The following is a 16,139-nucleotide window of genomic DNA, read 5'->3' as shown; positions in this document are numbered from 1 at the left end:
GGGCGGGGTCGGGAGGGGTGGGCGGGCGGGTGCGTAATCACGCTGAGGCGTTTGCCGAGAGGCGTGAGCTGGCGCATGCGCGCGGAGGACGGGCGGGGGCCAGGGTAAACTGGCGCATGCGCAGGGTGGAAGGGCGAGGACCGGGCGGGGCTGGCGAAGGGCTGGGCGGAGTCATGAAAGCCGGGCGCGGTTGGCGCATGCGCAAGACAGATGGGCGAGGGCTGGGCGGCTCCAACGCATGCGCAGAGCGGCGGGGAGGGGTCGGGCGGGGCTGGCTCATGCGCAGGCTGAACGTGCCTAGGCGCGCTGGAGATGTGGGCGCATGCGCCGTACAGAGGCGGCGAGAAGGCGGTGTTACGCATGCGCATTACCGTGGCGGAGGGGCCGCGCATGCGCAGTGTAATGCGAAGCGCCTGGCGCACCGCCCGCCTCATGGCCGCCGCCGTGGGCACCGGGAGCGGGGCCGGGCCCGGGCCTAAGCGGCCGCGGCCCGAGCCCGCCCTGCGCATCGGCACCCACGACGGCACCTTCCACTGCGACGAGGTGCTGGCGTGCTACCTGCTGCGCCTCCTGCCCCGCTACCGGGTACGGCCCCGAGGCACCGTGCGGCGGGACCGAGATTGCGGCCTGCTCGGGCCCCCTTGCAACCGGGCCGGCTCCCTCCCGGGACCCCTGCACCGGGGCAGGGACACCGTGCAATGCCCCGGCCCCTGCCCGCCCTCGAGTCCCGGGTCCCTCCTCGGGGCCGCCCTTAGATGGCCAGTCCCCCTTCGGGGTCCCCCGTTACCTGGGGGCATCTCTCAGGGTTCCCGGTGGCACCTGGGGGCCACCCTTCGGGTCCCCAGCCCCACTTGGGGGTCCCTGGTCCCTCCTTGGGGTCCCTAGTTGCACCTGGGGGCCACCCTTCGGGTCTCTAGACCCAACTGGGGGTCTCTGGTCCCACCCAGGGGCCACCCTTAGGTCCCCAGTCGCCCCTCAGGGTCCCTGGTTGCACCTAGAGGCCACCCTTCAGGTCCCCAGTCCCACCTGGGGGTCACCCTTAAGTTCTCAGGCCCTCTTTGGGGTCCCTGCTCTCACCGAGGCAGCTCTCGGGGGTCCCCGGTTGCTCCTGGGGACCACCCTGGGCTCCCCAGCCTCACTCCACCCCCCGGCAGGATGCGGAGGTGGTGCGCACCCGCGACCCCCAGCGCCTGGCCCAGTGCGACGTGGTGGTGGACGTAGGGGGCGAGTACGACCCCGAGCGACATCGCTACGACCATCACCAGAGGTGAGGCCCCCCCCACGCCGGACACCGGGGTCCCCTGGATGCTGGGGGACCCTCAGGGCTGACCCCGCGGCCCCACAGGTCCTTTGCGCAGTCCATGCGGAGCCTCCGGCCCGACAAGCCCTGGACCACGAAGCTAAGCAGCGCTGGGTTGGTCTACTGCCACTTCGGCTCCCAGATCCTCGCGGGGCTCCTGGGGCAGCCGGAGGACGGCCCCGTCGTGACGGCGCTCTACGATAAGGTACCGGGGAACCGGGAGGGTCTGGGGGGGGCTCTAACCCCACCAGTGCCACACAGCTTTCCCCAGGGCTTCTCCTTGGTGGGGGTCACCCCCTAAAAGAGCGCTCTGGGGAGGGGGACCCCATAAAAAAGGGGACCAGTTTGTTCCAGCTACTGGTGCCGCAGTTGGGCTCCCAGCCGGGCTGACCCCCGATGTCCCCCGCTCTGTCCCCAGCTGTATGAGAACTTCGTGGAGGAGATCGATGCCATCGACAACGGCATCGCACAGGCGGAGGGGGAGCCCCGCTACGCCCTCACCACCACCCTCAGCGCCCGCGTGGGCCACTTGAACCCCCGCTGGAACGACCCTGATCAGGACACCGAGGTGGGGACAGGGAGGGTGGCAGGGAGGGCAGCATGGGGCCACCCCACTTGGGGCCACCGCTGACCCTCCTCTGCGTCCCCAGGAGGGGTTCAAGCGAGCGATGGAGCTGGTCGGGGGCGAGTTCATGGACCGGCTTGACTACTACCACCGTGCCTGGCTGCCTGCGCGGGCGCTGGTGGAGGAGGCCATCCGGCGACGCTTTGAGGTACCCGCCGTGCCACTTCTGGGGGGTCTGAAAGTCTGGGGAGGGGCGTGGGGTGAGGAGAGGCCAGGTCCCCTCGGTATAAAGCTCCCTGCATGGCCCAGGGCACCCCTTGCACACCATAGCTCTATGCACGGCTGTGCACTCCCTCCCGTTCCCCTATACACCTACGCATGGCCGTGCACCGCCTCCTGTGCCCCTATATCCTTATGCATGGCTGTGCACCTCCTCCTGTGCCCCTATATCCTTCTGCACATCCGTGCACCCCCTCCTGTACCCCTATATCCTTCTGCACATCCGTGCACCCCCTCCTGTACCCCTATATCCTTATGCACGTCCATGCACCCCCTCCTGTGCCCCTATATCCTTATGCACAGCCGTGCACCCCCTCCTGTACCTCTATATTCTTATGCATGGCTGTGCACCCCCTCCTGTACCCCTATATCCTTATGCACGTCCATGCACCCCCTCCTGTGCCCCTATATCCTTATGCACATCCATGCACCCCCTCCTGTGCCCCTATATCCTTATGCACGTCCATGCACCCCTCCTGTGCCCCTATATCCTTATGCACAGCCGTGCACCCCTCCTGTGCCCCTATATCCTTATGCATGTCCGTACACCCCCTTCTATACCCCTGTATCCTTATGCACGTCCATGCGCCCCTCCTGTGCCCTGTGCACCCACATATAGCTGTTACAAACCCGTATCCCCACGCACCGGCACCCTAACATCCTCACGCACTCCCCCGTGCACCCCCACATCGCCGCGCGCGATCGCGCATCTTCCCCACACCCCCCTTGTGCACCCCAATATTCCCCCGCACGCTCACGCACCCCCAGAGCTCCCCGTGCAGGCTCGGCAGAGCACCCGGCAGCAGATGCACGTGGATGTTGGGGGGGGGCGGGGGGGGGAACTGAGGCATGCGGTGGTTCGGGGGCTGCGTGGACAGGACCCCCGTGTGCCCAGCGTGTCCCCCCCACCCAGGTGGACGCGAGCGGGGCGGTGCTGGAGTTCCCGCAGGGCGGCTGCCCCTGGAAGGAGCACGTCTTCAGCCTGGAGCAGGAGCTGGCGCTGCCCGACCCCCTCCAGCTGGTGCTTTTCCCCGACCGCAGCGGGCAGTGGCGGGTGCAGAGCGTCCCCATGGGGCCGCACACCTTCCAGAGCCGGTGAGACCCGTCCCCTCGCCGCGTCCCCCCCGCCACGGCAGCGTCCCCGTCCCCGGGGAACAGGTTTTCACCTGCTGCCTCCCTCTCCCCTCCCCGCAGCCTCCCTCTCCCCGAGCCCTGGCGAGGTCTGCGGGACGAGGCGCTGTCCCAGCTCGCCGGCATCCCCGGCTGCGTCTTCGTACACGCCAGCGGCTTCATCGGCGGCAACCGCACGCGGGAGGGGGCGTTGGAGATGGCCCGGCGGACGCTGGCGCAGCGGCGTGGGGGGGGAGCGCAGAGCGGATGAGCCCCCCCCATCATGGTCACCCCAAAAGGGAGCCCTTGCCCAGCATGGGGGGGGTTCCAGGAACTGCTGCTGGGGACGGCTGAGACGTCCCCGCTCGGCCGTGTAATGGGAGCGCAGTGGGACGCTGCACTGGAACTCTCTGACCGGCTGGGGGGGGCCAGGCTCCCCCTGGGGGTGTCACTGCTCCCAGTCCCAGTGTTGGACTGGTACAAACCCAGTCAGAGCCCAAAGCAAGAGACTTTTTGCATCCATTTCTCTGAAGATTGTCCCCGTTCCTGGTATCTATCTGCTGCCGATGGGTTCCCAACACCAGTAAAAACCAGTGTGTTCCCAGTGCGTTCGCTGCTCAGGCAGTGGGGGGGCTGGGGGAGGAGATGAGGGGGGACCCTTGGGGTGCAGGGGGGGGACGGACATGGCTGTGCGTAGCAATATGGGGTTGCAAGGGGCTGTGAATTGGGGTGCAGAAGCAGGTATCACCCCCCACACACACCCCTCCCCATGCTGGGAGACTGGGAGGGGAGCCCAGGCGTCCCGCTGCCCCCCCGCCACGAAACTGCGCAGCCGGCAGCACGAAGGGGGGGACACAGGGCCCCCCCTCGCTTCCAGCCTCCTGGCGCAGGGCGATGCGGGCAGCCTGGCTGCTCCTGCTGGCGCTGGGGCTGCCTGGCCACCCCTGGGGCTGCCGGTGCCCGGGGGGGGCCCCCCAAGTGCTGCCCCCCACCAGCAGCCGCAACGAGACCCTGGTGGGGGGCGGGCGGGGGCGGGCGCCAGACGTGGCAGTGCTGGTGGCCGTGGGCGCGTGGCTCGGTGCCGTCCTGATCTACGTGGGCCGATACGTCCGGAGGAGCAGAGCCGAGACCCGGTTGCACCTCGAGTACCTGCGGGCGCTGCCCTGCAAACCAGCCAGCCCCGAGGAGGAGGAGGAGGGCGAGGAAGAGACACTCAGCACCATCCTCTGAGGCACCGTGGGCACGAGCCATCACCAGCAGCAAACCGGGGAGCCCCAAGGGGGTGAAGCAGCCCCAGACCTGCCCCAGCAGCTGGAGTGGGTTCGTACCCCTTGTTTTCACCCCATATCCTCATGCCAGCCCTAAGCGGGCTCGGCTCCGCTCCCCGTGCAGCCCCACCGAGGGGCTGGCTGCTGCCCTCCTTGCCCCTGCGTGGGGTTTTCTCTGCCCCATGCTGGGACTTGGCTTTGGGGAGGATTTTGGGGGTCCTGGGGGTGTTTGCAGAGCCCAGGAGTGTGGGGGGTATGGGGACCCTGTTCTCTCCCCATCATCTCTGTGCCCTGGGCTTCAGCAGAGCAATTACAGCATAATCCCAGGGATTAACCACGTGTAATCCCGGGGTTTAACCACGCTGCCCGGCCCCCTCCCCCCCCCCCCAGCCTCACTCTTAATCCCTACTCTGGGCAGGGGGGTGGCCCATCTGCTCCCCACGACCGCTTTGGCACTGGCCGGGCTCACGTGGGCCAGCACGAGCGCCCGGGGCCCAGGCCTCCAGCACCGTTCACCACCCCGCTACAGCCCCAGCTGGGCCGAGTTTTGGTTTTTATGGACCCACAGAGTTTTTGCTTCACTGTGGGTGGTTGTTCCCACCCTCGAGGCAAAGCCTGGAGGCTGGGGGACACCCCGGCCCCCCTCTGCCCTCACCTTCCCCCTTGGGGCAGCACCTCTTTAACCCCAAAACAAAGCAGAGGGCTCACACCCACCAGTGCTACACAACATTGGGGTAGGTGCCTTAATTCTGTTTTAATTAAGGCACGGGGAATGGATGTTCTGCAGGTTCATCCTGAGCTATTTTTGACATCAAAAAGCAGCACTGGAGCCCCAGAAGCACACCCAGACCCGCAGGGCTTTGAGAACTCGCCCCCCACAAACCTTCCAGCCCCCTGGGGCAAGGGAAGAGCGAGGCGCAGAGAAGGCGAGGGGCACGGGGAGAAAGAGCCAGCTTTAATCTGTACAGCACCGGGGTTGCGAGCTGTGAGAACCCCGAGGAGGTATTAAAGGCACCTGAGGCCACGCGGCGTGTCCCAGGAGGAGGAGGATGGAGGCTGCGGAGGAAGAGCCAGTGCTGGGACGCTCCAGGAAGACACCGCTGAGGACCCGGGTGTTGTCACAGCTCCGAGAAGAGGGGTTGCTCCCGCACACTGGCGCTGGCCATGACCGGGCTGCGGCTGGGGCTGGCGCAGGGGACGTGGGCGCTCACGAAGAAGAGGGGGATGTGGCTGATTTTCCCTGTGGACCAGCACTGGAGGGGGAAGAGGACGTGAGGAGACAGATGAGTACAGAACACAGCAGGGGATGACAGCCCAAGTATCACCCTCTCATCCCCGCGATGCCAGCAAGGACACCTTCCCCACGCTCTCGTCTCTGTGGGGACGCTGTGGGGAGGTTTTTCCACCCCGCCTGCTCAGCCACGGGCTTGATCTGCAGGGCCAGCGATGGGGAGCCCCGAGAATTGCTGCCAAAACCGGGAACCGCACTCACCACGGTCAGGAGGGCACCCTTCTTGAAGCAGGGGTGGAAGGCGATGAGCTGGGGCTGCGCGCCATGCTCGCCTCGCAGGAAACCGCTGGGGGGGGAAAGGAAAAGCCGCGGTTATAGCACGACCGCAGGGCAGCACTCGGTCACACCGGCAAAACGCAGCGTTTTCAGGGTAGCTTGCGGTTACGAGGAGATGTTTAGGCCCTGCCGGGATGCACCAAACAAGGGCAACCTGAAGCAAAGGGTTTTGAGGTGGATAACGGACAATATGGCCAAAACGCAACTGATTCTGGGGTAAAACGGTGACGCTGCCCGACGCGGGAGCACACGGCGGCAGTGCCTCTCCACTCCGAGGTGGGTCTGCTCTTCCCCACCACGTCCTGGGGGACTGCTGGTATTCAACCAACCCGAAGCCAACCCAAAATCCGCTGCTACGCACCACGGCAGGAGCTCAAACACGGGGCTGTTGCGGGTGCGAAACACAGCAATGATCGTCTGGCTCCCGGGAGTGTCAGGATGCCCTGCAGGAGGGAGAGAGAAGCAGCAGTGAGGCTTTCCCTTCTCCGAGGGAGGGCACGGGCACATGGACGGGCACCTCGATGCCAGACCAGGGACACGGAGCTCAGGTTTTTGTGGGGAGCGGCTGGGCACTGCGGAGACCGAGGCAGGCAGCCAGTGAGGTGGAGGAAAGCTGGCTGCGAGCTGCATTTTCCTCGCACCAAGGTGCGCAGGATCCCGGGACGAGGCTTTCAAAGACCCTTCAGTGATTTAAAGCTGGCTCCGAGGTCTCAGGTAGGTAGGTTTGGCCAAGAAGGGTTTGGGCAACAGATGAGGCGACTCCTTTGGAAACGCCCCAGCCGTTAAGGTGTGACGTGGGGGCCCCGTCTCTCCAGTGTGAAGGTTATTTTCCATCCTGTCGCAGTTTCTGCACCGAGATCCTTGCAGGAGCTACCTGGAGGTTCCGATGACAGGGGGGTGCCAGCTATGGGAGTCCTGGTACCCTCAGGTTTTCCCCCGCACCCAGTTTATTCCCCACCCAGCTTTAAGCACAGCAAAAAAACCGAGTTTGGGCCCAGCAGCTTTGGCTGTCTCCCCACCGGTGGTGTGCAGGGAGGGGAGCCTGAGGCAGCAGCATCCCCAGCACCGTGTTTCGGTGCTCCCTCAAAGGTCCGCTTTGTCTCGGAGCGGGGCCCATCCAGGAGAGCCTGAATGGCTCAATTATCCCAGGGGCTGCTCCTAGAAACGGAGCCAAGAGGCCCAGTCGGGCTCCAGGTGTAATGTGGGCACTGTGGGAACACGGAGACCTTGCAGGGGGGTTGGGAGAGGCGATTCGTCCAACTGGAAGTGGGGAGGGAACTCGGACACATCCCTCTCTGAAGGATACGGAGGAGTGGAGTCACGGGGAGGAGGGACGGAGGGTGGGTGCTGCCTTCTCGACCTGACTCCTCACCTCAGTGGGGTTTGCGCCCCTTCTGCCCGCTGGAAAGGGGATTTTCAGGCAAAGCCCGGCGCTGCAGCAGGCAGGGTGGAGGCAGCACTTACCTCTGATGATCACTGCGAGTCTCTCGCCGGTGGGATCCCACACCATGGAGTGGACTTCTCCTCCGATCCTGAAACCGGCACGAGCAGCAGTGAGATCCTCCCTCCCAGCCGATGGCCCCAGCACTGGGGGGCTGCTGCCGAGGGGGGCACAGACCCCCTCCGCCTCCCAGGCATCACCTTAGGGCAACAGGGGCAGCCAGACCCACCTCTCCTCCCCGTAGAGCGTCTCGAAGGTGGTCTCGGACAGATCTGCCACGATAGAAGCTGTTTTCGAGCCTCCCACTTGCCCTTGCATCTCCCCTGAAACAAACAGCCTGGTCACTTCTCATCTCCTGCTCAAATTACTACACGGGTCATCTCATTCCATCAATCACACTTTCATTTCCAAAGTGATGCATAATTTATCTGTTTCTTAGAGCAGCTGTGGAGCAACGTGCTGCTATCCCAGCAGCATCTGCCTATGTCTGGGGTAGAGGACAGGGGAGGTTTCCCCTCAACAAACGTCAGGACCAGCCGCCTCCATGGAAAAAAGCCACGTGAGCTGGGTATTTAACCCGCCGTAAAAGTTCCTCTGCAAACCGTGTGTGACTAAGATCATAACTGGGAGCAAGAAGCAATGTGAGAGGGAAAAAACTTGACCCCACAGAGATTCTGTGCTTTGAGACACCCCTGAGACACCCTTCCCCCTGCGTGTCCTGGGTTTGCCTCCGTCCTTTCGCACCCAGCAGGCTGGGAAACGCAGCTAATGAACGAAAAGCCCCTCTCGCCAAGCCCAGCCACGGCCAAAAGCAAGATCACTTGGGGACCAGCCGTCGGCTCTTGGAAAGCTTCGCCTCGGTGGCCGGCTCGGACAGACTCACCCCGATACTCCGAGAAGGACAAGGAGTAGATGACGGACTCCCCCAGCACCGTGAAGAGCAGTCGGCTGCCGTCAGGGCTCCAGCACCCCGTCTGTGGGACACAGAGCCGCGTTAACGCCCGCTACCCAGGCTGGGGAGCTGGCAGCTTGCAAGGGATGTTTTGAAGCCAGCTGGAAGTGGGAGTTATACTAAAACACCAGACATGCACCTGAGGGCTTTAGAGGCAACATCTGCCCCACATGGGTGGGAAATACCCCCCTCCTACCTGGCAGCGTCCTTTGATAGTGGGCCACCGCTCGCACGTCCACATCTGAGCCTCCCACACTCTGGCAGAGAGAGAAGCTGAAGTGAGCAGGATCGATTCCTGGGATCTGCCCCAATTCTGCTGCCCCAGGAGGAGTCCAAGGTGTCAGACCCAATTACCCACCCGTTTTCCCCCCACCACATCGGATGCAGTAGGAATGGGAGCAATTAGGACACAAAGAATCCAAATCTGCTTGGTTCTGGAGCGAAGGAAAATGATAATAAGGGCTGAAATAAAACATCTCGCAGGCAGGGAGCTCACCTGAACACCGCGGAGGGAGTGGCTGCCAGGACCTTGCTGCCGTCCGGTGACCAAGCCAAGTAAGTGACGCCACCGCCCCCAAACCACTGCAGCTGGACGCAGTTTTCGGTGGACACGTCCCACACCTGGAGGAGGGGACAGTGAGGAGGATAACGACACCAGGACCTGAACGCTGACTGGGTAGTTAGCGCAGCTTTGGGCGAGTTTTTGTGTGGTTTAGGGAATACAGACTGATGCTTTCAGATCCAGTTCAAATTCAGGAACTGCCTAATCCATTCTCCGAGGAAATGCCGCCTGTCCCCAGCAGTCCCACGGCCGAACCGTACCTCGGTGACCCCGCGGTGTGTTCATAGCTCTGGTATCCCAAACGCAGCACCCCGGGAGGTGCAGCCTCTTACTCACCAGCATGGCCGTGTCGACTGGTGATGCCGAGAGCAGCAGCTCCCCGCTGGGAGCCCACGCCAGGCTGGTGACAGGGCTGTGCCCGGGGTAGGACAGTACCTGAGCGCAGCCGGACGACGGTCTGGAGGGAAGGAGAGAGAAACCGCCATGGTTGATTGCTGGCCCACATGCCACCGAAGGCCAGGGTTGCGTCCACTGGCAGGACAGGCACCTGCCTGGAATTAACCCAAAGCCAACCCAAACGGGCTCACAATAAACCAGAGCAGGGCCGGGGAGATTTGCGGGGTTGTCACCTCGTGGAGAGGGAGGTGGGATCCAGGTGCCACACCAGGACGCAGCTCTGGCAGGCGACGGCAAGGATGGAGGCACAGAGTGGCTTCCAGGCCATGGCGGCCACGTTCCTCTGCAGGCGATGCTTCAGCGAAGGGATGGTGGCGCTGCCAGAGAGGAGGGAAGCGTGACAAGAGGGAAAATGGGGGATCAGAGTCCTCACACCGCCCAGGGAGGGCTGCGGACCGTCTCCCAGTGTCCTCTCTCCGGCTCTGACCACAGTGGGGGCCTAAAAGCGTAGAGTGGGAGGGGGGGGATGTGCCCCACCGTGACCTGCTTCCATGGGGGGGGGACGGACAGAGGAGAGTCCAGCCAGGTGACAGCGGCGCCGTGCAGCGAGCCAGAGCACACCTCGTGCAGTTAAGTGCCGTGCCCCGTGCTGCCCACGGCCCGGCCCCGGGGTGGAAGATGGCACTTGCTGGCTTGAAATCCCAGCTGGGGGAGAGTGCCTCAGCAGAGAGGCACGGGGAGGGCTGCAGGACCAGCCGGCAGAGTCTTCTCCTGAGGAGGGCTTTACATGCCCTGGGGGAGCAGGGAGACCTGGAGGAGAAAGGAGACTCAACGACGCCCAGGAGGCTGCTCTGCCTGTGACAGCAGCCAGGCCATGTGCCGCCACAGCCTGCGCCTGCCCCCAGGAGCAGGGAGGGAAAGAAAAAACAAAGCTTAAGTAAGGCCAGAGATTTTCGGAGCTGTCCTTGCAGAGCTCCTGCTACGCAGCAAGAAGTTCTGGGGACGGACGGTGCCGGCGAGAGCAAAGCCTGAGCACACACCGAGGCAGCACAGGGCAGAGACGCTGGGGAAATCCTCAGTACGTGCCAGAGGCGGATGTGAGAGGGCGAAACGGGGAGCAGGGGGTCTGCGGAGGCACCCCCCTAAGGAGCAGCATCTCCCAGGACGTGGCCAGCGGTGCCCGAGGAGCAGCCCAGCCCTCACCTGTTGGAGTTGTAGACCCGAATGGAGTCATCCAGAAGAGCCACGGCAAACTTGCTGGTGTGGGGGTGCCAGGCGAAGGCCCGGACGGTGCAGCCGGCCCTGGCGGGAGGGACGGGGCAGGGTGAGGCACGCCAGCTGCCACACCGGCGTTTAAGGCTCAAGGCAGCGGCGATGGGCTCTCGAGTATCGGGTATGACCACCCAGCAGCCCCCCAAGGCTGACAAAGGCAGTTCCCAGAGTCACCAGTGAAATAAAACTTCCTTTTCGCTGCTGTATGGGACCATTTTCTCTGATCAATTCCCCATTCCCAGCAATTACTCGCAAGGCTCTGCCGAGGGGCCGATTAACAAACAGTCTAGGGTCAGTATTTGAAGGAATTTTCCAAGCCCTGATCTAGTTTAACGCTGTTTCCTCCACACGCAGTGCATTGGGGCACGCTTTGCCTCTCGCCGTCATACAAACTGGAGCAGCCAGAGGCAATGGGGAAATATTTGCCCTAACGTCTGTCTAACGGGAAGGCGGAGCACATAAAAAACGAGGTGATCCTGTCCTTGTACCCCCACCCCTTTCACTCAGCTCCACAACCCCATTTCGCAGGGTTTCATAGACACCCAGGCACAGCGGTTTCGCAACACGCAGGACTCACCAGTCCACTGCCTGGGAGAAGGCCGCGATCATGTCTTCGCTGGTTAGCTTCAGGGGAGAAGAGTTAACGCTGAGCTGGCAGCACACACGAGAGCGGGAGCTGCCTCTGGTACAGCAGGGAGGACCCCCCCACTATCCAAATCCCCCTCTTCCCTCTCCCCTCCCCTCGATTTTGGTCCCTCTTGGTGCACTTTGCTGCCCTAATGCCTTTCCAGCGCCCATTCTCCTCCCTTTGGCGAAGGAAACCCGCAGCGTTTGTAGCTGGGCACCACCAGAAGGAATATTTTGCTGTGTTTTCAGCTGGGAAGCACCCACCCGCCATCCAGCCCCCCGGCACAGGGTCGGCGTTGCAGGACGTGCCGCATCGTCCCTGCCTTCCCGAGCACGAGGGTTAAATCCCAAAAAGACTCACCGAGAGGTGGGGGAACAAGGAGCCATGCAGCGAGGAGAGCCAGTGGCACACGGCCAGCGTGTAGCTCGAGCCAGTCTTCACCCACTGCAGCCCTGCGGGGAGAAAAGAACCATTGCTGCTTCCATGGTCTTCAGCGAGAGGCCCAACGGGCAAAGGAAACACAGGCAGCTGCGACAGGCAGGGATGGGCAGGATGGAAAAGAGGATGAAGGGAACCGAAGGATCTAAGTGAGATCCAGAGAGACCTGGGAGATCTCCAGGTCCTCTGCGAGCAGCCCAGACTCACCCTCCTCCTCGGCGTTGGCGATCTCTTTCAGCACCCCGCACAGCCCCACGTCCCGCCTGCAGCGGAAAGCTCGGTCAGCCTCCCTCACCCTGCGCGTTGGTGACACGAAACCCAGCCACCTCTCTCCCCCATCCCCTCAAAATCCCCCTCACCTGCTCAGAACCCCCAAGGCCTCCAAACCAGCTCTCCCCTCAGCTGGGGGCACTCACCCCAGTCACCAGCGACTGCTGGACCTGCCCCCAGCTGTGCTGAGCCCTCAGCTATATTATGACCCCCCCAAACTCTCCCAGGAAGCTCAGAATGGGGTGTTGCGCAGCACTGTGAAGGCCTGGGAGCGGGCTGTGCCCTCCCACTGCTCGTGGGTGAGAGCTGACGGGGCGGTGAGGCCTCTGCCGTGCTCCTGGGCGAAGAGGCTGGAGGACAGGTACAGGGAAGGGGGTTTGAGTGCAGATATTAAGTGAACAGGCAGCTCCTGGCTTTGCCTCCCGCAGGCCTGGCTGTTTTTGGGAGGGGTCTGCACTCACCAAGCACTGAGGCACCTCTTCCAGAGGGACTCGCGGTGGTGGATGAAGGCCGGCCGGGTGCTGTGCTCCAGCCGGCTGTGAGCCTTGAGGGTTTCCTTGGGCAGGCTGAGGACGGGCAGGTCTGCCAGCTGCGAGCACAGACACCCTGTGGTGAGCGAAGCAGTCGAGCTCGGGGGGAGTCAGGGGCAAATGGAGAAGCCCCCCCCAAAGCAAACAGCGATGTGAGAAAAGGAGGGGCACAAAGACGGGGTGAAGGGATGAAGAAACACCGTAAGTGTGAGCCTGTCTCCTTCATGGCTGAGGGTAACCTCTGAGGGGGGCAAGGAGGAGACACCCCCAGCAGAAGGGGCCGGAGCACCAGTCACAGCTGGGGGGGGGGGGGGGATGTGTTACCCCCAGCCAGGAAGGGCTCACCTGGCTCTGGAAGGCGAGCAGGAGCTGCTCGTAGAGGCGGCCGCAGACCAAGGCATTATTGAACTCGTAGAGGGTGATGTCCCCGGGGAGCGGCGGCGGCGGGAACAGCGCTAAGGAGCACATCCCGCCGCGGGGCCTGCGGGGAACGCGCCGAGGGGCTGAGAGATCCAGAGCCCCCCCACCCCGAGCCCCCCTGCCCAGCGAAGCCTTGCAGGAGCAAGGGGTGACGCTGACGGGGAGGGAGAAATCCCCCCACTCACCCTCCACATCCGCCGGCCCCAGCCCGAGGGCCCCCTCCCCTGTCCCCACAGTTCCCCTCCGAGGCCTCCTCACGCACCCAGCGCCCCCCCTCCCCCGCCCCACCCTGTTCACAGCCCCCCGCCTCCAGTCCTGCCCGCTGCTGCCGCCACCGTCCCCTCCCGGCCCCCTACCCCGGCACGGGCCCCGGTGCCCCCGCAGACGCGGCCCCCGGCCCCGCAGCCCCCTCAGGCACCGCCATGCCGCCCCTCACCCTTTTCCCGCCTCCCGCGGACGGGTCCCGGCGAGGGCCAATCCCCGCCGCCGCCGCCTTCGCGCGCCCCCTGGCGGCGGCGGGAGGGGAGGGGGGGAATTAAAGGGGCCGCGGCCCCGCTTCGAGCAGCGCGGGGGCGACACGGCGGGTCGGCACCCCCCCCTCCCGGGTCCACCTCTGCGGTGACTGCGCGACTCGTTCTGCCCTCTGTACCGAACCCCCTCCCTCAGTGAATTAGGGCCCCCCCCCCACTGTAAATGCTGATAAATGGGAGGGTTCACCTTTGGGGGAGCATTGCCCCTTTAAGAGAGGCGGTGCGCCCCCCGCGGGGGCGGGAAAGCGGCGCGTGGCGCCGGCGGCTCACGTGGTGCCCGAGCGGGGCTGTGGCGGGGCATGGACCCCCGCCCCCCGTGTCCTGCACCTCCCCGTGGGGTCCCCGGGCACCCCCTGCCCCCTGCCCCCCCCCCCCCCCCCGCACCGGGGAGAGCCCCGGGCACACCATGACCCTCCCGTGCGCGGTCCCGTGGGGGGGTGCTCGCTTCCGTGGGTGCCCACCTGTGCACGGGTCCCGTGGGTGCAACTTTTACCTGCCTGCGTGTGAGCCCCCGGGGTGTTCGGGTCCCGTGGGTGCCCGTGTCCCCCCCCCCCTCCCCGCCCCGTGCCTGGGTCCTGTGGGTGCCCGTGTCCCCCCGTACCCAGGTCCCCTGGGTGCCCGCGTCCATCCCCACCCTCTCCCTGGGTCCCGTGGGTGCCCCGGTCCCTCCCACCCTGTACCCGGGTCCTATGGGTGCCCGGGTCCCGTGGGTGTCCATGTCCCCCCCACCCCATACCCAGGTCCTATGGATGCCCGGGTCCCGTGGGTGTCCATGTCCCCCCCACCTCATACCTGGGTCCCACGGGTGTCCACACCCCCCCTTTCGCCATACCCAGGTCCCATGGGTGCCTGCCTCCCCCTCGGCAGGACAGTGGGTGCTGTGCTCCCCCCCAGCCCAGCCCCCCCCGCCCCTTGGATCGCTCCCAGCTCCTCTTTTTTGGGCTCTCAATTTCCCTTCTTCTCCTGTTTTCGGCTCGCTTTTATTATATTTATCTCTGTGTTTTCCTTAGCGGCCACAAAAGTTATTTTAATTTTTTCAGGATATTAAATAAAGGCTGCGGCGGGGGGGGCTGCGGCAGGGGGCCCTGCATTCCTCACCCGTTACGGAGCGAGCGGGGTTTGATAGGAGACAACGATTTGGACGGCGCCGACATCAGAGCCACCGCAGGCCTGGCGTGGCCGTGTGGCTTCCCTTCCCTTGGACCCGGTGGCGGGAGCTGAAACCCCCCCCACCCCCCCCAAAAATAAGCCCACTTTGGGGCAACGAGGCAGGAAAATCTGGTGCTGCCAAAGGGGGGGTCCCTGATGGGGTTTTGGGGGGGGTTGGATGGATTTGGGCTGCGTGGTTTGGGAGGCTCCGGGCGGTCGAGCCCTCCGTGGCCGCCGGGTCGGGGTTTGGCTCAGGGACGGGGCTGGATGCTCTCGTTGGCACTGGCCCACCCACGGCGAGCGGCAGTGGGGCTGGTGGTTTTGGGGAGGGGAAACACCCCAAAAAGAGCAAACCTGTGTCTGGGGGGGGGGAGCAGAGTTGGGGGGCTGTGAGGAGAGCTGGCATCTGCCATCCCAAATTCCTCCGGGAGCCGTCCTGGGGACAGCTCTGTCACCCTCTGTGTCGTAGCACTGGGCTCCGGCCACTCTGTTGGCACAGGGACACCTCTGTGCCTCAGTTTCCCCCCCTGCATGGGGGGGGCAACATGTCCCTCACCCTCCCCAGGGACACCTGGGTCCTGGCCAGCTCTGTGGGGCTGTGGCTGCTGTGACGCAGCCCAGGGGTGGCACTGGGGGCTCCGCCACGCTGGCACGGGGACCCGCTGCCATCCCTGTCCCTGTACCCCGTGGGGCGGTGGGTGCCGGCAGCCGCCCCCCCCCACTTCGTGCTGGCGCAGGAGCCCGTTTCCACCTCCCTTTGCCTTTTTCCGTGGCTTTTCGGTTTGTTTTTTTTTTTTTTCAGGAAAACCCCAGAAAAGCCCCAAACCGGGGCTGGGCGCATCAAAGGGCTGGCGGGAGCCCAGGGCAGCTGGGGGGGGGTGCTTGGGGGGAGGGGGTGTGGGGTCCCCGCCAGCCCGCAGCACCCAAAATTGGGGTGTCCTCGGTAACACGTGGCCTCGCCATGTGCCCATGCGCTGCCACATGGCCCCTGGCCGCGATGCTGCCGTGGGGAAACTGAGGCATGAGTCAAGGCTTGGCTGAGCCGGGCAGGGGCCCGGCACACGCGTGTTCCTGTGCACACGTGTGCTTGTGTGTTCCCGTGCATGGGTGTCCCTGGGACACGTGGCGTCGGGGGACACGCGTGTGGCTGGCCGGGGTGGGTGTGCAGGGCTGGGGCACACGCGTGTGCAGGGCGAGGCTGGAGGGATCACTGCTGCCACGTGCCGATGGAAAAGTCCTGTCAGGTCCCCAAAAGCGACCTGGGGTGGTCCCCGAGCCTGGGGACATGGGGACACAGGGACAGAGGGGTATGGGGACATGGGGACACAGGGATATGGGAGCAGGGGGCGTGGGGCTATGGGGACATGGGGACACAGAGACATGGGGCTATGGGGACACAGGAGCAGAGGGATATGGGACCACAGGGTCCTGGGGACATGGGGCCATAGGGGTGTAGGGACAT

General features: G+C 64.6%; 2 protein-coding genes across 3 annotated transcripts; one reads left to right on the top strand and one right to left on the bottom strand.

The window, feature by feature from the left end:
• The first annotated feature begins 388 nt into the window (after window positions 1–388).
• MYG1 (MYG1 exonuclease) lies at window positions 389–3,858 on the top strand. Its single transcript, XM_072847495.1, has 7 exons — window positions 389–585; window positions 1,155–1,267; window positions 1,346–1,505; window positions 1,719–1,868; window positions 1,951–2,073; window positions 3,058–3,239; window positions 3,339–3,858. The coding sequence occupies exons 1-7, from the start codon at window positions 391–393 to the stop codon at window positions 3,523–3,525; spliced, it is 1,110 nt and encodes a 369-aa protein (XP_072703596.1). The 5' UTR covers window positions 389–390; the 3' UTR covers window positions 3,526–3,858.
• Window positions 3,859–5,456: 1,598 nt separating this feature from the next.
• AAAS (aladin WD repeat nucleoporin) lies at window positions 5,457–13,512 on the bottom strand. 2 transcript variants are annotated; one of them, XM_072847464.1, is made up of 17 exons: window positions 13,435–13,512; window positions 12,924–13,059; window positions 12,510–12,637; window positions 11,986–12,041; window positions 11,701–11,792; window positions 11,290–11,336; window positions 10,644–10,742; window positions 9,674–9,817; window positions 9,381–9,501; window positions 8,979–9,103; window positions 8,679–8,739; window positions 8,414–8,504; window positions 7,760–7,853; window positions 7,554–7,621; window positions 6,451–6,532; window positions 6,015–6,099; window positions 5,457–5,775 (listed from the first exon to the last, which is right to left on the bottom strand). In XM_072847464.1, the coding sequence occupies exons 2-17, from the start codon at window positions 13,044–13,046 to the stop codon at window positions 5,641–5,643; spliced, it is 1,551 nt and encodes a 516-aa protein (XP_072703565.1). In that variant the 5' UTR covers window positions 13,047–13,059; window positions 13,435–13,512; the 3' UTR covers window positions 5,457–5,640. The 2 variants fall into 2 exon arrangements, with proteins under 2 accessions (XP_072703565.1, XP_072703566.1); XM_072847465.1 differs by lacking the exon at window positions 13,435–13,512 and adding an exon at window positions 13,355–13,379.
• Between the last annotated feature and the right edge of the window lie 2,627 nt (window positions 13,513–16,139).

This window comes from Ciconia boyciana, chromosome 27 (assembly GCF_034638445.1).
Source record: "Ciconia boyciana chromosome 27, ASM3463844v1, whole genome shotgun sequence".
NCBI lineage: Eukaryota > Metazoa > Chordata > Aves > Ciconiiformes > Ciconiidae > Ciconia > Ciconia boyciana.
This window is presented reverse-complemented; position numbering and strand designations above follow the sequence as displayed.